Source organism: Prionailurus viverrinus, chromosome B4 (assembly GCF_022837055.1).
Source record: "Prionailurus viverrinus isolate Anna chromosome B4, UM_Priviv_1.0, whole genome shotgun sequence".
Classification (NCBI taxonomy): Eukaryota; Metazoa; Chordata; class Mammalia; order Carnivora; family Felidae; genus Prionailurus; species Prionailurus viverrinus.
The window spans coordinates 16,410,106-16,437,673 of record NC_062567.1 but is presented as its reverse complement, the minus strand read 5'-3'; the positions used below and the strand labels follow the sequence as shown (position 1 = coordinate 16,437,673).

The 27,568-nt window shown below is 39.9% G+C and overlaps 1 protein-coding gene across 12 annotated transcripts in view; it reads left to right on the top strand.

Moving 5' to 3' along the window:
• NEBL (nebulette) overlaps nt 1–27,568 on the top strand; it is a 366,680-nt gene that overhangs the window by 261,506 nt on the left and 77,606 nt on the right. For 8 of the 12 annotated variants that reach the window (XM_047867227.1, XM_047867228.1, XM_047867230.1 and 5 more), the window contains 5 exons: nt 729–833; nt 2,475–2,585; nt 9,719–9,829; nt 18,395–18,496; nt 19,702–19,803. The exons of 1 other annotated variant lie outside the window; for it this stretch is intronic. In XM_047867227.1, the coding sequence (XP_047723183.1) occupies nt 729–833; nt 2,475–2,585; nt 9,719–9,829; nt 18,395–18,496; nt 19,702–19,803 (531 nt within the window). Of the gene's footprint in view, nt 1–728; nt 834–2,474; nt 2,586–3,450; nt 3,490–9,718; nt 9,830–18,394; nt 18,497–19,701; nt 19,804–27,568 lie in introns of those variants that run through there. 3 more of the 12 variants (XM_047867237.1, XM_047867231.1, XM_047867236.1) reach the window with 2 other exon arrangements.

Sequence of the window (27,568 nt, the reverse complement as noted above, 5' to 3'; positions counted from 1 at the left end):
GGCCTTTGTCTCGGGCACCTGCCTGCCCGTGGCATTCTGGAGTGGTCTCCTCCAACAGGTGGCAAGCTTTCAGGGCTCCGTCTGCTCCTGTCGGGGGAGGGGAGGCAGCTGGGGAGGCCTGTGGGTGCTCATAAATTCGGTAAGTTTGATTTGAGCAGAATTAATCAGTAAAGGAAGCTCATTGTGGCCATAGTTTGAGCCCCTTCCTCTAATCCAGCACGGAATGATGCTAACGGGAACCTCCACTTCTTTGGCTTCTGCCGCTCCTTCTTAATTGGTTACATCCCTCCCGATGGCTACTTGTTCTAAGCCTAGAGGTAGGCAGCTAGGTTTCTGTTTGATTGTAGGCTTAACTGTGTCGTCAGGGGCTTGAAAGTAACGATAAACTAGGACACCTGTCGAATGAAAGAGGTGTGTGTGGTAATAGGCTGAGCAAGCCAGGCAGACAGGACCCACGGTCAACGGGAGTCCACCAACGTGACCCTTGATGATAACGGGATGCTTACTTACTTAAGCAACAGTCTTTCTGTCCTGTGTCTCATCACCCTTGCAGGTCTGTGTTAGATACCTGTGTATGTGATTTGGCTGGTGTCGAGCATTATTCCTCATTTGAGTATTTCCTTCAGAAAACGGGCTTTCTCAAGTAATTCTCATTCTCCTGTTCAAAAAAGGACCATTCAAATGGTTTTTCCTCTTTCTTGTCTTATGTCAGTTATTCTCTCTTTTAGATTCATTATAAAGAAGAATATAAAAAGTCTAAGGACAAGTGTACGTTTGTGCCTGACACGCCCATGCTAAACCATGTAAAAAACATTGGTGCTTTTATTTCTGAGGTAAGGCACCCAAACTTTCAGAATGGCTTGCATTTTCATTTTCTGTTTGTGTAGAAAAAGTCTATGCGTTAAAATTAGAGAACAATAGTTTTGAGAGCACCACTGAATGTTGGCAATATCTATATAATCATGTAATTCTACACACAATGTCAATTAACTCTAAGGTTGACATATTTTATTATATATGTCTCTATTTTGACTCCAGCTGTTTCATATGTATGTAGGATTACTCTTGAAAAGAAAGATTTTATTCAATAGGTAGAAAGTCCTGGAAAAATTGTTTTAGAAGTTCCATTATTTTATTTCCAGAGAGGTGTATTAGATATAAATTGTTGAATATCATTTTGAAAATCAGTAAAATTTACCAGCTGATTCTATACAATGTAGTATCTTTGGTAAGTAATTTTAAATCAATTTCAACCATTTTTGAGTAGGATCAGTTCAACAGAGACACTTACGAAATCACAGAGTGAGAAATGCACTCCATTCATTTTCCAGCTGAAAAATCATATAGTCTCTTTCTGAGAGCATTTCAAGCTACAGTTTATTCTGCATTATAAAGCACACTATTAACAATGATACCTGTGAGAAGGCATTTCTGTAGTCTGTGACTAGATCACTTAGAAAAGATAAACGTGAAACGAGGATGAGTGAAATCGTATTGTAATTGACTGACCTCTAGTGTTTCGTCAGCTATGTTGGAAAAAGATCAACATGATGTTCTTGGGATTATTTTCCCTCACGTGAAAACATTTTGCGAACTGGCAACTTTTCTTTTATTAAACACCCAACTCCAAAGAGTCGTGAGACCACGAGGTTTACACCTTGTCTACGCTTGATAAACCCACGCTCCAATCTAGCTCCGAGTGGGAGCTATAGAGTGTGGAGACACGTGGTTTTGTTTGTTTGCGTTAGCTGTTATTTCTCCGGTGCAGAGACTCTCTTGATGTCTTTAATTCCTGATGGATTCTCTTTCCTGAAGGAGTTAACTGCAGAGCAAGGAAAAAAGGAAAAAAAAAAAAAAAAAAGAGGAAGTGGACAATCTGTTGTGTTACTTTGAACCTAATCTTCCTGAGGGAGACGGTGAATGAAATGAGTCTTTCTTTTTATGAGTAATGAATGTTTGGGATCACTTAGAGACGGTGCAGATTGGAGGTGGGAAGGCACAGAAACAGCACCCTCACCGCCCCCCCCCCCCATCCTTGCTGCAGTCGTGGTGGAAGGAGGTTAAAAACATTTGAATAAAGGAACACTGTGCATTTGGGTTCTAGACAGTACCCTCTAACAACTTGTGTTTTCTGGAATAGCTCACTTGTCTCATTTTTCTCATGTTTTTCTTTGCTGATCAAACATTTGAAACTCTCAATATATACAAACAGATTTACTCTTAGAAATGTGCACGGGTTTAAATAGAAAAATAGTCATGATTTCCTTGAGCGTCTCATTTAAAGCTTTGTCCGCGATACGTTGGATTTATCTCTCTTCGGAATATGTTCTTCAGCCTAGTATCTAAGGTTCAAATGGTCTTCGGGTTTTTAAATTAATTCTGTTTCTGCAGAAAGTGGCCTTTTATTCTCTTTCAATATTCACAGTGAAAAAAAAAGTAATGCTTATTTTTTTTCCCTTTTTCCCCCTCTCTAGGCAAAATACAAAGGCGCCATTAAGAAGAATCTTTCCAATTCTCTGTATAGGCAGATGCCAGCCACAATTGATAGTGTCTTTGCAAGAGAAGTTACCCAGCTTCAGAGTGAGGTGTGGTTTTCCTAAATTGTTATAATTATATATATATAAAATTGTATATATTTATTATATATATTTATTATGTTTATAATTATGTATTATTTATTATATATATAATTATATATATTAATCATAGACATATATGAATTTAACTTAATATAATTAGTATCTTAAAATATATTAATATTTAAAATATTTATGGGGCGCCTGGGTGGCGCAGTCGGTTAAGCGTCCGACTTCGTCCAGGTCACGATCTTGCGGTCCGTGAGTTCGAGCCCTGCGTCAGGCTCTGGGCTGATGGCTCAGAGCCTGGAGCCTGTTTCCGATTCTGTGTCTCCCTCTCTCTCTGCCCCTCCCCCGTTCATGCTCTGTCTCTCTCTGTCCCAAAAATAAATAAACGTTGAAAAAAGAAATTAAAAAAAAAATAAAATATTTAAAATGTATATTTAAATATATTTAGCAAAAAGGTTGTTTATCTTGGGTCTCACATACTGAATGAAAATTAGAAGCTGCTAATTGATGTGCTGTCAGTAGTCACTGGTGGAGTCACAGAACATGAAAAGGACAGGCAAATTTGTCATCACCCGATGCTGTTTTTCCTAATCCCAGTCACAACTCTTAATAGAGCAAAGTTTGATCTAATTAGGACAGCTTACTTAGGTTGAAATCTTACAGCAAATATTAAAGGGTTAATGGTTAAATTCAGAATCCACAGGCCTGTGCTTCCTCAGTTAGGCAAGTGGTTCCTAAATTTCCTTTTCCGTGGATTATGGTTTCCATGCAGAGTACGTCAGCTGGAAGTGGCCATTTCAGTGGTTGCACGGTGCAGGGGAAATTAAGGACTGTCATCCTATAAACCCATTTTGAATCCAGAAGAGTAATTTCTCCCTTTTGTACATTAAGACATAAGGAATAGGTAATGCATTTCATTTGTTGTATTTCTTAAAATAGAACTTCAAAATAGAGTATTTCACCTCTCTCTCACCCACGTACTGTTTCGTTTGCTTCACAGCGCAGTTTGTTTGTTTTTTTAATGTTTTAACTCCGTTAATCTGTTACTGGTTCCCTAAGTGACATGAGAGCAGGGTCCTCACATGTCTTGTTCTCTGTTCTACCCCCGAGCTTAGAATATTCCTTGGCAGACAGGGGGCTATTCAGTAAATACTTGTAAAATGGATTTTGTTGAACTTGTTGATTCCTTTGGTAAGGAAATGTTTCCTTTTACATAGTTCATATGTAAACTTTATGCTACATTTTAGGTTAAAAATAATAGTGAACACATAGATGTGCTTACTGTGTGTCGGGGGCCGTTCTCTGCATTTTACATATATTTGCATCACATAATCCCCATAACTATACTCTGTGAGAGAGTCTCACTTTAGAGATGTGGAACCTGAAACAGAGGAGCTAAGGAACTTACCTGAGACCACACAGCCAATAAATGGCAAAGCCAGCGCATGAATGTGGATCCAGGGTCTGGGTTGTTAACCACACACTGTTACCACCTCTTTTTACCACTGTTTTTCGTATTCAAAAAGTTTACTTCTTCCTTCGGAATCTTTTTAAAGGAGAGGATAATTTAAAAATAGTCTGAAAATAAAGTGCTCTTGAAAATGACTGAACATCGTTATCTTTTGCAGAACATTTCTAAGTACCTGATTATTACAAATTTAAACGTCTGCTGGGTACTCAGCTTAGCAGTAAGCGCACCTCAGCTGCACAACACGAGGCTAAAAATATATGATATCAGGGTTTGGCATGGCTGACCATGACTAATGTGCCCCCTTTTTTTCCTTACCAACATCTGATCACCTACCCACTTACCGATAATACAGACTATTCTGTAAAGCAAATCAGTACACTTGATATGTGACAAACAACAGTTATACAAGAGAGGAAGAATATTCTTTTACTAAAAAAATTATGTTTATTTTTGAGAGAGAAAGGCAGGGTGCAAGTGGAGAGGGGCATAGAGAGGAAGACACAGAATCTGAAGCAGGCTCCAGGCTCTGAGCTGTCAGCACAGAGCCCGACGCGGGGCTCGGGCACACGAACCACGAGATCATGACCTGAGCCGAAGTCTGACGCTTAACCGACTGAGCGCCCCAGGAATATTCTATTCTTAGTTTTATACTTGGGAAGGTAGCATTGTCAGATATTTACATCTGACTACATCTGATATTTACATCTGATATTTACATCTGATATTTCACTGCTATGAAAATGTACAACTTTTCTCACCTTGTTATGGCAGAAACAGAGCTATAGTACATAAACACATGCAACATAGAGCTTAACGTGAAAGATAATCCATAGTGTATATTGTAGAATCTTTTTTTTCCCTCCAGAATAAGTTGTCACTTACATTGTTAACATGTGTTATATGCATGGCACATGTTAAGGAGAGTGTGCACCCTGGGAAAGACATGTATGTGCCCCCAGCACTGCCCACTATTGTAATTAGTCACTGAACTTGTGAGGAAGAAAAAACCTGGATTCTGGATAAAGCATCTATTTCAATGGAATAATGTAATGTAATAACCTGTCAGTGTGATGTAATCACATTTCTTGAGATTTGTGTAAATCAGTTTCATTGTTGTTAAAATTAAAGTTCTCAGAGCTTACCGGGTAATAAGACTGGCAAGAAAGTAAAACTATTTGACAGTGTCTGAAAAAATTAAACAACTAACCTTTTACTGTGTCCAGATAGTATCAGTTTGTGGCAGGATAAATTAGGGTATTAGATTCTGGAAGTTCCTGGTGTTCTGGGTTCTAATGAAAAGTCTCCTTAAACTTAGGACACTGGATCAAAATATTATGTTAAAATCAATTTGCAGACATTGTCAGATGCTTTCATTCAAACTAGAATAAGGTGAGATTAGCTAGATTAATGCTCCTTATAGAAAACGACTAAGAGGAAGAAATATCTTTTAAAAAAAGAGAGGAAGATGTAGAGGGTTTTGGATGCCATTTTATTAGATATCCTCCCCACCCACCCCTTACAAATTTTATGAATGAAGACCACAAAGAAAGTTTCTGGAAATGCATGGACCATGCCATGGAATGGTGAGATCCTTCTCACCAGGGCTTTTTCACGCAGAGGCTCAATAATCTCTTATCACAGAAGTAATACAGGCTACTCAGGTGTCTGAACTCAGGAGATGTTTGACAGCCTACATTTTATCTGTAGTGGCTACCGGGTCCTGCCTCAGGAGCCTCCGAGGTGTCTATGCTATGGGGTTAGAAGTGCCATTTACCCAGACAGTAGTTCTAAAATCTACTGGAAGTTAGAAATGTATACAGATCTTGTGTATATATGTGACATAAATATATACTATCTCATCAAATGTATAGGATAAACATATACACTACTTTTATAAACATATTTATATATATGTGTACAAGACTATTGCACGGTGGGGCACCTGGGTGGCTCAGTCAGCTAAGCACCCAACTCTTGGTTTTGGCTCAGGTCACAATCTCGTGGTTTGTGGGATCAAGCCCTGCATCGGGCTCTTGGCTAACAGTGCAGAGCCTGCTTGGAAATCTCTCTCTCTCCCCCCGTCTCTCTGCCCCTCCCTGGCTCTCTCTCTCTCTCTCTCTCTCCTTCTCTCTCTCTCTCTCTCAATAAATAAATAAACATTAAAAAAAAAAAAAGACTATTGCAAGTTGTCCTCCATTAGTTAGGTATCCAGTACCAAAGTGGCTTTAATTGTCAAGGTATGAAGAAAACAGTGTTAATTTAGGGAGATGCCACACCATAATGACAAATCCTACGAAATCAAATTTATCGGAAAATTGATTGGCTTGACATAATTTTCCATTAGCTACTCTAAGTATGAAAATTAATATGATAAATTAAAGTTCGGCTGCCTCCAATTTGATGTAATCTTAATTCTAAACTGGTGCTTAGTGGCAGCTATAAATGAAATGACTTTTAATGCTGCAGGGAGAAAATTACACAGCCTTTTAAAGAAAGGGTTCTTTTTAAAATTGTGCTTGATGACTTGCCATTTCTATGATAACCCACTAAGTGATCAGCTGCATTGGTTATGTTTATAAAGTCACAAGTAATACAAATTAAACCAGGCACCCAGAAAAAAGGAGATAGTATGTGCTATCTCCTTTTATTTAAGAAGAAGAAACACATCTGATAAAAGTTTCTTCTTGGCTTAATAGACCTGGCCACCCATTAAACTCTTCCTCCTTTCCCCCAAAGTTATAATATAGAATGTAATGAAACTGACATAATGGTCTTTGTCGACTTAAATGGTGGTTCTTAATGGGTTTCCTGTTTAACATAACTAATTGGTGAAAATGTAAAGATATGTTCATGAGAATTAGATATCCTGATGGGTTAAGTCAATGGACAGATACTAACAAGATGAATCGTCCCTGGAATAACATGGGGTGCTGTGTGTAAGTCCTGATAATCAACTAGACATGCAAGATTGGATGTGAGAACAGAGCGGGGCAGAACCGAACAAGACTTAAGGGCATTAGTTGACAGAAATCTCAACATCGCTGTCGAAAGGAAAACATTGTCATCTATGGGTACGTGAGTAATAGTGTATAGCATGGAAGAGGTCATAACCTGGCTTGGACAGTTCTAATTAGGAGAGGTCAGACCATATCTGGAACATTCTGAGCATGTTTTTTTTTTTTTAAACTTTTTTTTTTTTTCAACGTTTATTTATTTTTGGGACAGAGAGAGACAGAGCATGAACGGGGGAGGGGCAGAGAGAGAGGGAGACACAGAATCGGAAGCAGGCTCCAGGCTCTGAGCCATCAGCCCAGAGCCCGACGCGGGGCTCGAACTCACGGACCGCAAGATCGTGACCTGGCTGAAGTCGGACGCTTAACCGACTGCGCCACCCAGGCGCCCCCATTCTGAGCATGTTAAGAAAGAGATGGCCTAATTGTAAATTGTGCAGAGGAGGGCATTTAGGGGTATAGGGCCTCAGGGTCTTACTCTGTGCAGATGGTCTGGAGGAATGGAAGTCATTGATAGCTGTGCACCTACATTTGAAGTTCTGTCCTGAGCTAGACTCCTGCATGGCTTCCAGGGGAAGACAGATGGGGGTTTCATTAAATGAGGAACTTGGTATCCCAGCTTTCACGATTTAGAGACTGTGATGCCCCAGGGTGAGTTCTCTTTCATGTAGAAGTTTTCAAGAAGAACTTGGTAGGGGAGCCAGAGAGGGATTTAAATATTAATGGTTGCAACAGGTGACTTTCTTTTTTTTATGGTAAATTTCAATGATTTTATTTTTAAAAATTAGTTTTACAATTATCACTTTAATTCTCCAGACAAGTATATTATATCTAAGATAAACAAGTGGTTAATAGTGTTTATTAAGACCCATGAGGAGTTTGAATTCATGAGAATGTTTATTTTTATTAAATTTTTTTAACGTTTATTAATTTTTGAGAGAGAGAGAGAGAGAGAGAGAGAGAGAGAGAGCACACATGCACGTGAGTAGGGAAGGGGCAGAGAGAGGGAGACACAGAATCCCAAGCAGGCTCCAGACTCTGAGCTGTCAACACAGAGCCCGATGCAGGGCTCAAACCCACGAGACGTGAGATCATGACCTGAGTGGAAGTCGGATGCTCAATCGACTGAACCACCCGGTGCCTCAATTTTTATTTATTTATTTTGTATTTAAAGTTTATTTACTTTGAGAGAGAGAGAGAGAGAGAGAGAGAGAGAGAGAGAGCGCGCTCAGGAGCAGGTGGGAGAGGGACAGAGAGAGAGAGAGAAAGAGAGAGAGAGAGAATCCCAGGAAGGCTGCATACTGTCAGCACAGAGCCCAACGCCGGACTTGATCCCACGAACTGTGAGATCGTGACCTGAGCTGAAATCAAGATTTGGACACATAACTGACTGAGTCAACCAGGCACCCCATTTTTTTGAAGTTGAGAATATTTAATAAACTCATTTATTCATGCATTCGCCAAGCATTTATTGACTTCTATACTCCATCATTCACTATGATAGACACAGGATATTAAAGGATATCTAAGAAGATATAGACATCGCTGTCAAGGAGCTTGTATTAGTAAAAAGTTTTCCTCAAGTTTAGCTGTATTCCTTTTCATTAAAAATTAGATCTTGTTTTGTTCTTGGTGAATACTCTTCTAGTTTTTCTCTTCAAATTGTCTTTGTTCTCTTGTTTCAAGTTACTCTAACTCTATAAATATTTTCATATTATAGAACTTTTAATATATATTTAAAACTAATTTTAAAATCATTCATTCATTCCTGTTTTATTTTCGTTCGTTCATTCATTGAGCCAATAGTCATTCTTCCTTACTTTATGCCAGCACTATTTTGGGTTCTGAGCATTCAGTGAGCTAAGCAGTTATGTTCTAGTGAGGGAAGACCGAAAATCAGTAATTCTACAAAAAATGAGAGTAGTTGAAAATTGCTAGGGAGAGACATAGGATTATAGAATAGACTGGGGGGAAGGGGTTTGTTTGTTGCCTTCTGGATCTTCCTTTTTCTAACTCTGTTGCTGAGTTTGGTTACTTCCATTTTCGAAGCAATCTTTCTCACGCCTTCTCTCCATCCCAGGAGGAAACAGATTGGAGTGATAGCAATGGATAGTGTTGGCATGATGCTAGTTTCTCTCCCAGAGGACATTATCTCAGAAATCTGCCCACATGTTATATTTTCTCCCAAAGGTTAGGGCGTTTCATGAGGTTTATGTTATAATATAACTGTGCCTACGGAAAGTCATAACAACTAATTAAAAGATGAAAAAATTCACCTATAAATGTCTGATCATTTCCCCCCACCGTGTCAGTGGCTTTCCCAAGATTTAAACCTTGGACATTTATGACCCCCAAAGGCTCATAGATTTGGAAGGTTTCCCAAAACCGTAGCTGAGATTCAAGCAGGCTGCATATGGGTGGGAGTTTCAGCATACGGAGTTTTGAAATCAACAGTGAAGAGTTAGAATTACAAGTCTAACCTGAAGCACTAACATTAAAGCACTGTGTATACTCTCTCATTATAGAAGCTTAGGCGACCATGTCCATCATGATGGTATTCAAAAACACAAACTTCTAGCGAAAACACTGAACTTCAACAGGTAAGAATTTAACATCCCCTGAATGAAACTAACTGATGTGTGTTTTTCAAGGTTGCCTATAAGCAGAAACATGATGCTGCCAGAGGATTGTCAGATTATGCTCATATGAAGGAGCCACCCGGGATCAAACATGCCATGGAGGTCAATAAACACCAGAGTAATGTAAGGAAGCCATCCCTCGTGATTTTCTGGGGAATTGTAGTTCACCACATGAGGGCTAATGGATATGCTGTCAAAATTTAATTATTACAGCTCTCCTATTCAAAAAGGACTGTAAAATTTCTCTTCTTTCTTTCTTTCTTTCTTTCTTTCTTTCTTTCTTTCTTCTTTCCTTCTTTCTTTCTTTTTCTCTTTCTTCTTTCCTTCTTTCTTTCTTTTTCTTTCTTTTTCTTTTCTCTTCCTTCCTTCCTTCCTTCCTTCCTTCCTTCCTTCCTTCTCTCCTTCCTCCCTCCTTCCTCTCTTTCTTTCTTTCTTTCTTTCTTTCTTTTTTCTTTCTTTCTTTCTTCTTTCCTTTCTTTCTTTTTCTCTTTCTTCTTTCCTTTCTTTTTCTTTCTTTCTTCTTTCCTTCTTTCTTTCTTTTTCTCTTTCTTCTTTCCTTCTTTCCTTTTCTTTCTTTCTTTTTCTTTTCTCTTTCTTCCTTCCTTCCTTCCCTCCTTCCTTCCTTCCTTCTCTCCTTCATCCCTTCTTTTTCTTTCTTTCTTTCTTTCTTTCTTTCTTTCTTTCTTTCTTTCTTTCAAGTCTCTCAGTGTTCAGTCAGAAGTCCATCTGAATTATTCTGTCAAAAGCATAAAAACCTTGTGGAATGCCTTTAAAATGTCAGGCACTTACAGATATTAGAAACTGTGCTTTGGACCTGTTGGGTTATTAGCATTTCCTAGAGTGCCCTTGGCTTGATGGTGAAGCTCCCATAGTTTCCAGTCTAGAATTACAGAAGAACTTGGAGAAAGGGCCCCATAAATCACTGATCCAGGGAAGAGTCACAAATGCTAGTGAGATTGTACCCTGTTTCTTTTGGAATGTATATGAAGAGCAAATTGTCAAACTCAATACTCATTGAGAACATGAAAGCAGTTAAACAAGCCCATAGAAAATGAAAATGAATTGTTTTTTAAAATGTTTATTTATTTTTGAGAGAGAGACAGAGAGAGAGAGAGAGCTAGTGTGAGTGGGGGAGGGGCAGAGAGAGAAGGGGACAGAAGATCCAAAGCGGGCTCTGTGCTAACAGCAGTGACCCCATGCGGGGCTCCAACTCGTGAACCTTTGAGACGAAGCTGGACGCTCAACTGACTGAGCCACCCAGGCACCCTGAGAATGAATTCTTTTATAAGTTAGCAGATTATACAGTTGTAAGTTAGCAGGCACATGAAAACTTTCATGTGTTTGTTCAATGACCACCACTCTCCTGGTGGCCTAGAAGAATAGTTTGTTCCTGAAATTTCAGTGGAAGCCTATTTCTCTCCCCGTTATCAGTTCTTTGCTCTCTAGAAAGAATGCAGGAACTGTGTGTTTGGGTCTTTATGGGTTAGAATCAGTTACGATAAAGGTGTCTGCCTTAGCTGGGTCAAGAAACTCCCTTTCTTTGGAAAGTACCTGATACATCTTGGTCATCTCACATGGGCTCTGTCCCACCACTGCGTTCCTTTATTGAATGGTGCTTTGCTGACTCTGTCCCCAGAGCCCCGGCTGTTCAGTGTCTCTTTGCAGGTTGGCAACAATTATCTGATACTAAATTGTAATAGGTCAGTGCTTAAGTAAAAACTGAGTGAGGTTTTACATTTTAATTCAAATGTGTAAACATATGCCAATAACAAGACAATTTTCTAAGATGGTTTAACCTTGATAAGAGATGAGGAAGCTACGTGTCTGTAATTACCAGCAAGGCCATTTTAAGGGGATGCTTTGTAAGAACGGTTTGCTTACAGAATGAGGATCATAATCATAATAACTACCACTTAGCGAGCCCTGCTGCACGGCAGGAACTGTGCCAAGACCCTGATCATTTCCAGTTCTCGCAAAGTCCCTGCACTGCGTCCCAGTTTGTAGATGAAGAAAACGAGACCAAAGAGTCAAACTCCCAAGTCCAAGCTCTCCATTACGCCCTGCTACCTCCCTCTTAAAAGTCACTGGTTACCGGTCAAGATTTTACGTGAAGTTTTTTTTAAATGTGGGGCCAAATAGGTTATCATCAGAATTTAGATGAACAGATTCAAGGCGCTGCAGGAAAGAAGGTGGCGACGGTGGTCCGGGAGGGGCCGGACCACATTACACGGACCCTCGGGAAGCCTTTTCCAACTCTATAATTCAATGAAATTCAAATACGGAAGTTCCTTATCATAGAACCGGGGTTATTATTTTAACTGTGCCTTTTCTTTTAAAAGGTCTTTGATTGAGGGATTGAGGGAATAGAGTATAAAGGCCTTTTCTCTTCCATTCAATACTGTGTACTTATGGGAGAAGGGTGTATTTACTTACACTCCTCTGCCTTCTCGGCTCAACCTTTACATGCAAAGTTTGTACATATAATAGGATTTAGAAAGTGTTTAAGACTATTTGCTCAGATTTAAAGTGAGAATGATATTTGTATTCTACCTGTGAAGTAGTTGATATTCCCCTAGAGTCAAGGAGCTCAGAATAATACATTTGTTGTTCCTACAATATGAGATTTAAACCTAGGTCTGGAACGCCCCAAGAAAGCAGGAAGTTCTCTTGGCTCGTAGGTGAGGCGACCGCATCTCCACGGTAGACGACACCCTGTCTCCCATAAAGCTTCAGTCCGGTCAACCTCATCTGCCCAGAACTAACTAACAGAATTACCCTTTCGTAAGGTGGAGTGCCGCTTTACGTTGTGCCCCGAAGTGACGCGATTTAATGTAAACTAAAATGTGTGGCGCATGTACATCTGATTTACCTAGAAATAATGCAAAGAGGCATCCTGGCTTGCCTTTTTATGTTTCTCCCCAAAGCAAGTGAGTTTCCACTCTCTGTTAAGAGAACCAGGACACCAGGACAGCTGTGCTTTAAGCCTTGTAATTTCTGCCTTCTTTCAGCTCAAACTTTTATTAGAACATCCACCAATGGGCTTAAGGGTGTGATCTTTCTTTCAGAACCTCTCTCTCCCTCAGGCCTTGAGAGGAGAGGGCTTCGGGGAGGGCCATCTGAATCCTCACCTCTGCGTAACTGAGAGTTTCAAGAGGAAGGCTATTCTAGGGGTGCTAGTCTCTTCTGTCACCCCCAAATTCAGTGAGCACGGAACAGGGGGGAAATCATTTGTCTGAATACCCCCCACGGTAGCACATAACAGAAAAGGAATTCAGAGTCAGGCCACATGTTGCCTGGATGACCTTGGACAGGTTACTTAATATCTCCAAACCTCAGCATTCCCATCTGTAAAATGGGGCAGTGATAATCTACCTCACTGGGCTCTCACGAGTATTAAATGAGATGGTACATGTGAAGGGCTTTGCAGAAGAGCTGTTCCATAAAATATGAGTCCTCTTTGGTCCTCCTCCAATTTTAAAGGGTGATTTGAGAGGTTAGGATGATTTCATAGTCAATTTGAAATAATTAAAAGAGCTTAGATTTAGAAAAGAGCCAACTCAATATGCAATTTATTTTCAGAAGGGTTTAGTTCAGAAGGGCACGTTCAAAATATTTCTGAACCCGTATAACTACCTATCTTGTTGATACTAAAATCAAGAAATTATTAAAAACAGCCAATCTAAATCCTTTCGTATCTTAAGGGATGTACCCCTGCCAAATTCTTCTAATGTAATTTAGAGGAACTGGAGGTAATCTATCCTGTTACTTTCCCCTAAAGATGGGCTCGAAATGAAAACCCCAGTAACATGATTAGTTCTCATCAATCTTATCAGAGACGTGAAACCCAATAGGTCTGAAGGAAGTCAAACAAAGTTTGAATTGCCATCTTCAGTTTTGCAAGTAATGTGGTCTGGATAGACTTGGGGTGAAATCGGAGTGATAAACTTTTCCAAAACACCATATTGGTAATCAATTCAATGTGTATTAGAAGGAAGTATTCAGCAGGGAAACAAGAGACTTAATGTCCTTTTTGAGCATGATGTATATACTTCCTTGATGGCAAGAAAAACTTATCAGGAGATACAATTTCTTTTCTTTTCCATCAGAAAGTGAAAAAGCTTAGAGATAAATCAGTAAGATGATACTGGAAAAACATTCGTGGTTCCCTGTGATTTCCTGGTGTGACTTACAATAACAGCACTTCAGGACTTAGTATTAAAATAGACACATTAGTATTTTGGTCATCTCCAAGAGTAGTTAGTAATACCCATTCTGCCTTCTTTACAAGATTACGGTGGTGGTAAAATGAAGTCACGAGTAAGAAAACGTCTGTCAACTCTAAAATGATTTTTGTAAACAAGACAGGGATAAAAACGACAAAGATAAAGCTCCATATTCTACTCCATCTTTTAGGAAACGGAAAACTTTTGTGCCTTCTGATGAATATCAGATCCTGCGTTTACTTGTAAATAAAAGGTTTACATTCTCTCAAAAAGACATACGTACAATGTAATATTTTACTAGTTTTTTTACGTACAGCATGCCCAGACGGAAATAAGCCTACGATGGGATTTCCAGTCCATGTGCCTATCTGATGATACCTGGGAGCTGTTCTCATGTGAGAGTTTCCGATGACCATAAAAGTATTTCTTGAGAATGACTTCACCAGCGCTTTAAGATTATCACTAAGTACAGGCCACACGACTCACTTCCGTTCTGCAGACTTAAAAGATGTCCATCCTATCTAGTCTCTTCTCACCGAGAATCATGTTACCCTTCAGCAGAGTAGCAAAGGGAATGAATGGTTCTGGGCCAGTTGGATTTGATTTATTTAAGTCTACTCAAGGGAACGTGGTGAGATAAGAAGTTCGAAAAGAAATTTTGATGGAATTAATATCTCTATTGGAGGCAACGAAGAACACATTGGACACTGCAGACAAACATGAAGTGGAGATGGCATTCGTCGGGAGTTTCTAGAGTTAGCACCAGAACTCCGCCTCAAGTGAGCTAAGTAAAACATGAGAATTTATGGGTTTACGTGATTAGACATTCAAGCTGCCTTCAAGTGTAACTGGATGCAGAGATCACAGTGTCACCGGGACTCTTCCTCTCGACCCGTCTCGTGGCTTTGCTTTCGGACAGACTCTGTCGAGGTGGTCTCAAGATGACAGCTGGTGTTTCCAAAACCAAATCGTCCCCTCAGCAGCTGATCCCAGAGAGAAAGACAGTAGGTCTTTCTCCCTCAGCCTCGGATGCATCGGTGCCTCTGGCCCTCCCTGGGTTATGTGTCTGCCCTCTTATCGATCATGGTTTCCAAGGGGATGGGGTATCTGATTGGACAGACTGTCATGTGGCTGTTTCCGTCATCAAGAAGGTAGGCTGCATTGGACAGCCCCGCCAATTCACGTGGAGTGACGGAGAGGCGGTTTCCAAAGGAAAAATCCCAGGCGGATTAAAAGAAAAGGATGAATGTCCATTACAACGGAAAATGACCCAGAGACGTGGGAAAGGGCAGGGAAATAAATTTAGTGGGGGAGGGGGGGTGGGGGGGGGGGGAAGATAAGAGGAAGAGATCAAGCAGGTATAGTAATAATTCTAGGTGTTCCTGAAGAAGAAACCGCAATCATTCTCTACAGATATTATTAAAAAGGTAAAGCAGTTTATCTTGGATACAGGATCAGCGTATAAGAAAATGGTCATCATATGAGAATTCCTTTATTGCCTTGGTTGGGACCTATAGAAGGAAACAATCAAACTTCATCGAAAGGTATAATAAGAGATTTAAAGAAGTGGGGAAACACACTTTCTCCTGGGAAGAGACTGAAGTATCTCTCTTCTCCTTTTTTTCGTCCCTCCTCCGGCTTTTTTCCTCCTCTCCTATGCTCTGAGGACGCAGTAGGGAGCAGCACATTACACAAAACAAGGTAAAATCAGTCGCTGGCCCTCGGGCTTGCACGCATCCTGGGCTTGACGATTTTCAGGAGCCTCCTGTTTTCTCCTTCTTCAACAGTGTACTGTAGAACACGAGAAGTTTCTAAGATTCAAGATTCATGAGAAGACAGCCTGAAGAACGGAGACCGGTCGGTCCACTGTTCCAATACAGTTAGCACTTGGGGGTTTGAAGTCATTCCGGAAATAGGGGGAAAAAACCATATATATTCTTTGACCTTCCACTGCCAAACCTCTCTTCGGCCGCATACCGTTTTTCCTCTTCCCGGGTTCGGACAGACTGCAGAATGGAGCTAAGACACATTGTGGACACTTGAGAAATGTCAGGCGAGCCCCCCTCAAAGCCGGGCAGCCGGCACACCACCAAGTTCAGACGTCGTTGCTCACGGTGCAGCCCAGGAGCTGGTGGCCCTGCGCCTCCCCACATGAAGCCCCGTTCCCGTGGGATGTCCCCACGCAGTGATATTCTGGAAGATCTGACTAGCGACCGGGCTCCTGTGCTGCTCTCCTGTGCGGCTCTGTGCCGTCCGCTTGTTTGAATCTGCAGCTCTTGTCAATCTTCATATTTGTTTGGAGTCACATATGCCGGCCTCTAATTTGCAATTTACATGGATGATGGGGCCCTATTCAGAGTCCTGCTCCTGCGGCCTCTGTGCCCCTCACCTCTCTTCACGCAGTCATTAGGCTGAGCAGCATATAATTACATAACCCATGCAAAGCTTAGATTTCTGGAAGGTTGCAGCTCTTTTCAGAAAGTAAGGGTTTCCGTTTTTATCCTCATTCTTTTCTAAACAAAAAGACATTCCCCCCCTGTGGTTTTTGTATGAATGCAGTAACTTAGAAACAGTTAGTCTTGTAGGTGGGTAGTAATTTCGGTTTGTTTTCACCCGAGAGTCGGTTTTTGTTTACACAGCTTGTGTTTAACTGAGCGCCGGCTGAGGTTGATTGGCCATCGTTGGAGCGGGAGCGTGTTGCTGTTTGAAGCCAATGAAATTGGCTTAATTTTAAATCCCGAAGGATTTAAAATTCGCCCAACAGTATAACTCCGTTTCCAGCCCGTTTTCATGTTTCTTTTGCTACCCGTGTGCACAAAACCTACCTGAATTACTTGCTAAGGTAAAGCCTGTGAAAACAGAAATAGTGAAGAAAACAGATGCTCTTGCTGAAATTACGCGAACTCTAGCGAAGCTGTGTTTACTTGTTAGACAGATTCATGATTATAAACACAGTTTAAAAAAACAGTCTTGGTGGTGAGGCAAAAGCAAGCCCTTAAAAGAATAAATAGAAATGTATGTAAACATTTCACCGAAATGAAATAATATAATGCGTAGGGAGCCTATCAAAGTATTAATGCATTTTCATTTCTTGTACCTGATAATTATTTTTGAAGGAAGTAAGAAAGTACAAATGGTTTTTAACTCTACAAGACTGAAAGGAAAATAACAACATACATTGATATTATCTAGAACACTGGCTTATATAGATCAACAGGGGAATTCATTAGAATGCGGATTCTTGAGCCCCATTTACCGAAATTCTGTTACGGAGGGTTGGGGACGGACCTCAGGAATCTAGTTTTTGAATAAGTACCTTAGATGATCCTACTGTAGAAAATTCACAGGCAGCATTAGAAATATTTGTATTGTACCAATATAAATAATTGTGCATTTTGTGTAGATGTTCAGTTGTAAGTTTCTGTGTCTTACCTTTTTACGCCTTGAAAAAATGAAGGTGGGTCTTAAAAACGACCATTGCTGTACTCTTTGCGTTAGAACTTTAATAGAACTAATGTAATGGACAAATCAATCAGCCCCTGGTGACACTGCCAGGTAGAATTACATCTGGAAAATAGATAAATATTCCTTTAGCTTATGACCAACCTTGAGAAACAGAGAAGTGGACAGATTGGTGAGGTGTTGACCGGGGCGGGGGGCATTATACTAGTTTTGGTCTGGTCTCACTTCCTGTTTGTCAGTCGAATTCAAATCTGAATAACCACCATCACCTAAAGTAGGTTTGATAAAATTTACATATATTTTTCTCTTTAAATTTACATATATTTTTCTATTTTCCGCGCTTCAGTTTGGTTGCATCTCATGTGCATTCAGAGAATGAATGTTCCTTAATGTAATTGCTTTTATTTTTTGGACTCATTGTGATGGTAGTTGCTAGAAAATAAAACTGTCAGTAAACATGACTAGTCTTCCCACACACGGGCATTTTAAGAGTCCAGTCAGAAAAGGAAGAGAAAGCCGGAGAGGAACAGCTTCACACACCCTTACCCCAGGAAATGATTTTCTACTTTCACGTGCTGGGCTTACCCTGCATCCACTGGGGGTCAAGACTGTGTGATGGGCAAGTTAAGGCCCTTGATGAGGATATTCTGTATGTGAATATGCACATACACACGTACCCACGTTGACATGCTTATCAGAGCGGTCTATGTAAAATCCCGTGAGATTGGTTTTGTGCCAAAGTCTTGGGCTCACATTTTTTTATGTTGTATGAATCCAGTTCATCTGCAGTAATGCTAGTGAGACTTAGGTATGGCAGAAAAAAGAATGTATCTATTCAAATAAAGGTTGTGCTTAAAAAAACTTTAAAAAACAGCTCATGGTCGGTGGGTTCTCTAAGATGATTTAGCACAGATAAATGATTTTATAGACTTTAAGTCTGGTAGTTATATAAATTCACTAATTTCTTTTTCTTTCTTTCAATCAAAACTGCCTCTTGGATCAGATTTCTTATAGAAAAGATGTACAGGGCACCCACACGTACAGTGCGGATCTCAACAGACCAGACATCAAGATGGCCACGCAGATCTCCAAGATCATAAGCAATGTAATCTCTCTTTCTTATCTTGAGCAGAAATGATTTCTTATTTTTTGCAGGAGACAACCTGTGGCTCTGGTAGTTGAATGGTTAATTGAATTGGTGGAATCAATCTGAATTCATGACGTTCTCAATTTTTTTTTAATCTGAATCATCCACTTGACTATGTAGGTTATTCAGGTATATGCAGAAGCTGCTCAAAGTTGCCTTCACTATGGCTAATGCTGCCATACTTTCAGAGAAGTAAGTGCTATGCTCGCATTCAGATGTCTCAGCCTGGAAGTCAACTTTGTCAGTCATCTGGTCTGATATTATCTCTCACCTTACCTCGTCCCGAAGAATATCACTTGGCCTTATTCCCATCGTGTTCCTGTTAATTGTGCAGATTCTTTTTAGCCACCATTTGCCCTTGTACATTTTCTACACATCGTGGCTGTTTTCTTATCTTCTCCAAGATATCCTTCTTGGTTAATACCATTTAACTTAAACATACCTTTGCACCTCGGTTAAAAATGATGACCTAACACAAACCAAATATTTGAATAATGTAGACTATACTCACCTTAAAAATCAATAACTGGGGCGCCTGGGTGGCGCAGTCGGTTAAGCGTCCGACTTCAGCCAGGTCACGATCTCGCGGTCCGTGAGTTCGAGCCCCGCGTCGGGCTCTGGGCTGATGGCTCAGAGCCTGGAGCCTGTTTCCGATTCTGTGTCTCCCTCTCTCTCTGCCCCTCCCCCGTTCATGCTCTGTCTCTCTCTGTCCCAAAAATAAATAAACGTTGAAAAAAAAAATTTAAAAAAAAAAATCAATAACTATTTACGAAATTTAACTTCATGTTAACCAAACAGGGCTAAATTCCTGAGGTCAAGCGAGCCATACAGGCTGTCTGCCTGCAGAATTTGGGATCTCAGTTATCCAGAAATTTCTTCTAATATTTTTTTTCAGTGTTTATACAGAAACACAATGATGACAATGGTGACAGGGTACAAAGATTCAAACTTGATAATTATTTTACTACAAAAGGGTTGAGTTTATTTATATAACCACATGAAATCAATTTCTGCCCTAGCAGTCAGCATTTTATCATTTGGTGGATTGTAAGGGATGTTTTTTTGTGGACTGACCATCTATTATATTTTATTTCAGCTAATGTTAATGTAATGCTTCATTGGAAAGTAGAAATATTTAACATTCTCATATTTATTCATTTTAGGCAGAGTACAAGAAAGGGCAAGGAGTAATGAATAAAGAGCCTGCTGTAATTGGAAGACCAGATTTCGAACATGCTGTGGAAGCTTCTAAACTTTCTAGTCAAGTAAGACTCGAGTGATGACTCCACAATGATTTGATTGAGAGATTTTGTTTCTAGTGGCACAGGAAAATATTTCATCTTAGATAATATCTTTAATTGCAAGACTATGCAAAGATAATGTTTCTGAAACTATTTCAGATAGGATTGCAATAATTATAAATTTCACTAAGGCATAAAAATACGTCCAATTTTAAGCATGAGACAAAGGTTTCTTTTCTCCAGGCTCAAATTCTAACCCTTTTTAATGAGGTGGGCTGTGTTGTCACATTTCCTAGGATTTCGAGAATTCAGCAATCCTGATACCAATTAGATTAGATCAATAATTAGATTGCTATCTGTCTATACACACATACACACACTTTGTAACTTGGTAATAAAATATCAATTTCCGAATGCTTTTGTTTAATCACAAGATAAGAAAGAGGTGAGACAAATGAAGGAAACTTTGAAATCTTACTGAAGACCATCAAATAAGATCCGCAAAAGTATAAAGGCAGGTCATGTTTTAGGCTGAAAGTCTCGGCAGGTAAAAATTGCAGTTCTCCCCAAATGAATATATACATGTCATGCAATTTCAATGACAAGCCAATAGAACTTTTTTTTAAGCATGGACAAACGATCTTAGAGTTTGAATGGAAAGGAAATGCCTGAGAATAGCCTTTAAAAGTATGAAAATGAAGACCAGTGAAGAACTTTAGTTGTGAGTTACCATAACATAATATAAAACCACCGAAATTAAATCAATATGGGATTAGTACAGTAAGAGATAAAATGATCAGTAGGCTAGCATAGGGAATCCTGAAATAGATTCCAATATGTATAAGAATTTAATATACGATGAAAGTGTTGGTTCAAGGCAGTGGGAAGAAGTTGTATTAGTTAATGAATGGCGCTGACATAACTGTCCATCCATCAGAGTAAAAATAAAATTGGACCTGAATCTTAAACTACATACAAAATGAATTCCAGATGGATTAGAGATGTGAATGTAAACAATAAAATAATTTTTTAAATCTTAAAAGAAAACCCAGGAGAATATAGATAGCACATAGGGATAACAGAGTTGTTCTTAGATAAGACCGGAGATCCAGAAGCTATATAAGGAGAGTTAGGCGTATTTGACTATAGAATTAAAACTCTCTCGATGGAAAATGATAATATTTGCCAGGTCAACAATAGTAATATCAAAAGCGATTTTTATACATTTACGGTGTTTTCAACTTTGACAATACCCGTTCCTCAAGGTGCAAAGTTGGATTACATTTCAAAATGGAGAGGTGTAAATGAGGAAAACTGTGCAACCAGATAGAAGAACATGATGACATTTGCACCAATGAGAAGACCTACTGTGCTCTAGCTCAGGTGTCTCAATACTCAATATGGTAAAAATGTTAATTCTTCCAAAATTAATGTTAAAAACTCCATGCAAGGGGCGCCTGGCTGACTCACTTGGCATGTGACTCTTGATCTCAGGGTCATGAATTCGAGCCGCATGTTATGGGCAGAATTTATTTTAAAAACTAAATTAAATCGGGGCACCTGGGTGGCTCAGTTGGCGAAGCATCCGACTTCGGCTCAGGTCACGATCTCGTGGTTTGTGGGTTCGAGCCCTGAGTCGGAGCTGTCAGCGCAGAGCCTGCTTGGGATTCTCTCTCTCTCTCCCTCTCTCTCTCTGCCCCCCTCACACACTCTCTCTCTCTCAAAATAAATAAACTTAAAAAAAATTAAACAAGTTAGATGGTCTATAGAGAAGGAAGTGTCTGCGAAAGGCTTTTTCTAATTTTAATTTTTATTTATTTTTTAAAATTTATTTAAAAATTTTTAATTTTATTTTGGGGAGTGAGAGTGAGCGAGCGTGAACAGGTGAGATGGGCAGAGAGAGAGAGGGAGAGAGAATCTTAAGCAGGCTCCATACCTCGCACAGAGCCCAATAAAGAGCCTGATCCCACGACTCTGGGATCATGACCTGAGCCAAAATCAAGAGTCAGACACCCAACTGATTGAGCTAACCATTCGCTCCTATTTTGATATTTCAGATTAAGTCACCAGAAATCCTACCATGTGATCCTCCCTGGGTTTTTAGGCAGGTTAAAAAAAAAAAATTCAATTCCTTTAGCAACTGTACAACCAGATACCTAAGCAGATCGTAATTTGCAAGTTACATCTTTATTTTCCCCATGACATTCTTGCTGCTCTCATAACCTCATGAGAGAAAAAGGAAAACTGGGCAGATGAATATAGAGGACTCCTGGAATGAACGCGACACGTTCCGTGTGTGTATTTTCAGGGGTGTGAACTAGAGTCGAGGGCAGAAAGTGTGGTTTCTTATTTTCACTGACAATTCGACCATCATGTATTGTCTTGCTCCTCACCTAATGACAGATTGTAGATACAGGAGCACTCAAAGGCAAAGAAATGCCTAGAAAGGAAGTGACTTAGGAAGGCAGGAAGCAGAGGACCCCGGGGACAGGTGCAGGAGGGGGAGAGCAGATAGCACCAGGAGCACTGAGAGAGGAGGCGGAGAGGAGGTAGTGCTCGCGGCGTATTGTGGAAAGACCTGCCTGATGAAGGGGTGAGAACGAGAGAGCAGGGGGCAGAGTTCTTCCAAGTAACCAGTAAATTGACCTCTGACTGACCAGGTTGAGCCTGGGAAAGGTGATGGAAACCCAAAAACCTTTGTTAACTTGTACAACAGCTTTGCTGCCATACTTGTGAAAGTTTCCTTTTTTAAAATTTAGTAGGCACATAAAATGATGGTCAAGTAATCAGGAGAAAATGAGTTAAAAAAAAAATTGAAGTGACACGTCACGTGCCAAGATAATGAGATTCGTGTATTTCTGGGTATCTCAAATGCTAGTGGGGTAACTGTTGAAGCCATCATCTTACAAACTTCTTTTCTTTTTTAAGATTTTTTTAAAGTTTATTTTGAGAGAGAAAGCGAGAGAGAAAATGAGTGGAGAAGGGGCAGAGAGAGAGAGGGACAGAGGGTCCGAAGCGGGCTCCAGCAGAGAGCCCGGTGTGGGGCTCGAACTCACAAACTGTGAAATCATGACCTGAGCTGAAGTCAGACGCTTAACCGACTGAGCCACCCAAACGCCCCCTTTTTCTAAAAGATTTTTTTAAGTGTATTTATTTATTTTGGGGGGGGGGAGACAAAATCCTTTTAAGAGCAGCTGATTTGTTAATATATTCATATATCGTCTTTATTACTGGAAATTTGTCTACATGGTGAATGCAATTCTGTTAGTTTTATAACATCAAGGAAAACTTTTGTATTTATAATAACTAGTGTTTGTTCTAAAATTGCATGGGATGTATTGACAAGAATGGGTTTGAAACATAAAAAGTACATTTTAGATTGCCATTAAAATTTAATTATAAATATTGTCCTCAAATTGAATGGGGATGTTAATTGGTTTGGAGAATCTCCCATTCTGTCTTCCTGGCAAACACTCTCCCAACCAACTTCTTTACCCCCAAATTTTGGCTTCAGTGTCGCATCCTTGACTTGCCAATTTAAATTGTATTGCTCCCTCCCCTTCATTCTCAGTTCTGGTTCTTTATAGTTCTTAACACAGTCTGTATTAGTCAAAAATGTGTGTGTGTGTGTGTGTGTGTGTGTGTGTGTATGTGTGTGTGTGTGTGTGAAATATCTCCTTTACTACCACATAGCAGGCTTTATGGGGACAGGGTTGACATGTGTTTAATTCATCATTACAGAATAGCACAGATTGGACTTCAATAAATATACATAGACTGATTAAACAAATTTCTCTAGATCATTCACAGTTGGTACAAAGTAAGATGTTATTTTGTTATGAAAATAAGGACGGGGATATGATTTTGTGTAAAATTCAGACCTGAAAATACTATTGATTTTATGGCAAGTTCTACATAAGAATCTGGATATACTATCTTCCTTGATAGCTTTTAGTTTAATTTCATCCAAACTTGGAGAGAATTGGTGCCTATAGGTATATGGCATTGTGTTATTTGTTTGTGCTTCATTTTCACTGATAATTAAGGTATACTTACCAAATTTTCCATTTTTTCCCTAACATTTGTTTCTGTGGTGATGACGAGAAGCTTTCTTTTGGAGTCTGCTTCTGCTTTTTTCTTCCTTTGTCTGGAGTCATAGGTGGGGCTGAAGTCCAGCACCCCTCGTGGTGAAGCTTTGAACTACTGGCTTTAGAAGTCAGGCTTCCGGCCATTGAAACACTGCTTTGTCTAGATGCAGTTATGAGGAATGATTTAAGTTATATTATTGTAGTTTAACAATTCCAGTGTTTTCTCCAAGTGTGGGTCTCTGAAAATCTTGCTAAATCTTAACATTCCTCATCAACTTTTAGGAGTATGAGCCTATATACATACCTTTCCTATATTAAAAGGAAAGGTTGGTAAACATCAGGATCATTAGGTATGATGGTATTTATAATGTGAATAAAATCAGTCATGGGCATAAGTAACTTTTCATTTGTTTGCAAAGTAATTGACTCAGGTATAGGGGGTAACATACATAAGGAGCCAACTCACCCAACCCAACACCTATTTCTCCCTTTCTCAAGTGGTCTTGAAACTGGAGGGAGATATTTTGTTCCATGGTTGAGTCCCCGGTTAGTCAAGGGAAAGCATCACATCAGGAGATGTGAGTGTGCATGAAGAGACAGACACTCAGATGTGTGAAGTGTGGGTTGAAAATAGGATAGGATATTGAATGTGTATGTGTAGTGAGTGAGTGAACCAGTCAGAAGGTGACCAAGGGGCCCATTGAAACCATTTGGCTCTTTTCTCACTTCATTTACATGCAACCCTTTATAGCAAGAGGTAAGAAATAGTTGGGTGTCAGTGTCTGATAAGCATGTTTTTTTTTTTATGTAATGAAGTTATTTTGCTTTGTGGTTAACTAATGAGGGAAACTCTTGTGTCTTTGTTCCTCAGGCATCTTTGAATCAGATCGCATGGAGTACTGAAGCTTAGAGATAAATTTCACAACACTTTGCCTCTTACTACACTTATTACAAGGATAGGAGCAACAGATATATTTTAAATCACTGATCTCACACTACAGAAATAACCTGGAAAGGTTAGACAGAATTTTAAAATTCAAGTCTTAGGGCGTATAACCCAATGCGTAGCAGTGGTAGAAATCTTTAAAAATAAAGTTGTCCCGAAAGGAGTTGTGTGCAGGTTAGACTCGTAAGTCGAGGGGAGACAATTTGGTATTGAGACAATTTGTAATATATTTCTATATTTGGATTGTGAATTAAGAGTGTGAATGGATTTCAAACCTCCACGCAAACACAACCATGATTTTGTGTGAAGTATGATCACAAATTTTGGGATCATTTGCATTACTCTGTGCTTAATGAGTAATGTCATGAGAGTACTTTATTACACTTTGTTATATTTTTAAGATATTAGACTTCTATTAAATACTTTCAGGAGAATATTGCATTAGAATGGCATTTAGTTCTGAATAGCTTATTTTATGTACCCAATTATTCCTAAGATGTGTAATTTATGCCCCTAGTTCACCCTTATTAGGACCTAAGCTGTGACTAATGCTCATTACATGTGAGGCATGCAGTTTCCCATGCATATTTCGAAAGAATGTGAATTTGGGATTTCTTATTATTCTTCTCCAGAACATCAATTCTGTGATCTCTAGTATTCAGTAATGGCTACCCGATGATCATCTCTGACTCTGTCACTTAAATGTGAGTTTGTTATCCTCAGGAATATGTAAAAGCAGTGCCTAGTATAGAGGTTAATGCAGATAATGCCTCAAGAGATACTGAATGAATAGATAGAATGCTAACAATTTCTGAAAGTAGAATCCTTTACTTAGATGGGAATTGGTATTTTTCCATTTTGAAAAGAACGGTCTTAAGGTATTGAGGTGGATATTGAAACTTAACAATCAGGGTTCTAAGTAAGCTATACTGGATGAATGAAAAAAAAATAAAGTTCTCATCAAAATCTATCGCAAGGCTATATCACAATTTGAGGACACCGTGGAAGGTACCTGCTCCTGCCTTTCAATGAAAGAATCCCTTCTCCATCCATGTATTGGTTCAAATGAGATAGATATTACATGCTGGACCCTGTGCTTGGGGGTAGATTTTCAAAGGTGAACAGGACAGATACAGCCCCTGCCATCACTGAGCTTACAGCCTAATGGGAAAGATCCACAGTGCAGCGGCATGGCAGATAATGACACCAAGGTGTGATCTCTGTGACTGGGTAAAGGCGGGATGTTTCAAAAATACACCAGCAGTCTGGGACATCAGAGAGGGCTTTCAGAAAAAAAGTTCCTAACGTTCATCTGAATGATTTCTGCGCATCCTACAGGTATTAGTCTAAATGTAACTTCTTTTCATCATTATCCACAGAAACCATGGAGACTAACTACCCACGTATACTAACTACGCGTCGATACTAATGTTACTTTCCGCAGTAGAGCAAATGCCATGTTTTGATTTTTTTCAAATATTTGAACACAGTTACCAACTGTTCCTTCAGTCTCTTCAGTATGGCCCTCTTTAGCCCAGTGACCGGCACAGAGGAGCCATTACATAAATATTTCTTGAATGAGTGAATGAATGAACGAATGCAAGTCCAGCAGGAACTATACAGTAAAATACAGATTCAGTATAATGTTTTTATATTTATTGTTTTGGATTCCTTTCACATTCTTTATCTTCTTCATGGGCTCTAGTTCCGATCGATTTAACAGTGACTGTGGTGTGCATGCACACGTGTGTGTGCATGTGTGTGTGTGTGTGTGTGTGTGTGTGTACTTGGAGAGTTAGAGAAATATTAGAGATCTTGTAATCTCCGACACGTCTCAAGGTTTGACTCATTGTGTGAGTCATAAAAGAGAGTTTTTGCTTATCATTTTCATCATTAATTTATATATTTCTTTAATAAACATATAGGAAGTACCAAATCCATTCCAATCCATTATTCCAGGCCCTAGGGATAAAAAAAATGAACAAAACTTTGTTCCTGGCTCACTGTCTAATGGGAGAATAGACGTACCCAGATAATTTAAATATGTCCAAAATTAGAAAATAGTCTAATCTAGTATTAGCTAAGTGGCAAGTGTCGGTTACATCATCTCTGAGCACAGAGAAGCCATCCTGCTCTCCGCATGCCAGCACAGTTACATGAGGGACGGAGGCCACATGGAGGGAGTGAAACTTGGAAATGAACGTGACGCGTTCTCACCTGCCATCGACTCTGGCGTTTGTTCTTCCCAGGGGAAGGTATATTTCTGAAAAGCAATAATCGATCCACATTGTGATGACTCCTTTTTCCTCTCCTCACTACATCGAGCCTGTGTTGAGTTCCTGCCATGAGGTAGGATGAGTTCCCACCCGAGGTTGGGGGTGGGATCAAGACGCGCTCTGTCCAGACTGGCGTCCAGAATCCTTCCGGTGGCAAACCTGCTCAAGTCGCAAACGTGCTTAGAATGACTTCCTACCGGCCTTAGGATGAAGCCCAAGTTCCATGGCAGCTACAGAGCTCCGTAGGACCTGGCCAGTCCTGCTCTCCAGTCTCTCGTGTAATCTCCATCCTCTGGCCACCCTTGTGTTCTTAAATTCCTTGATCATGCTGTGTGCCCCTCTCTCGCCTTCCACCTGCTGTTCCCTCTGGGCACACTCTATCAGCATGCCCCTTCCCCCCACCCCTCTCCCCGCTTTCCCTCACTAAGTACACTCTCTTCGCGCCTTAACTCAAATACCCTTGGTTCCTCAGACTTGAA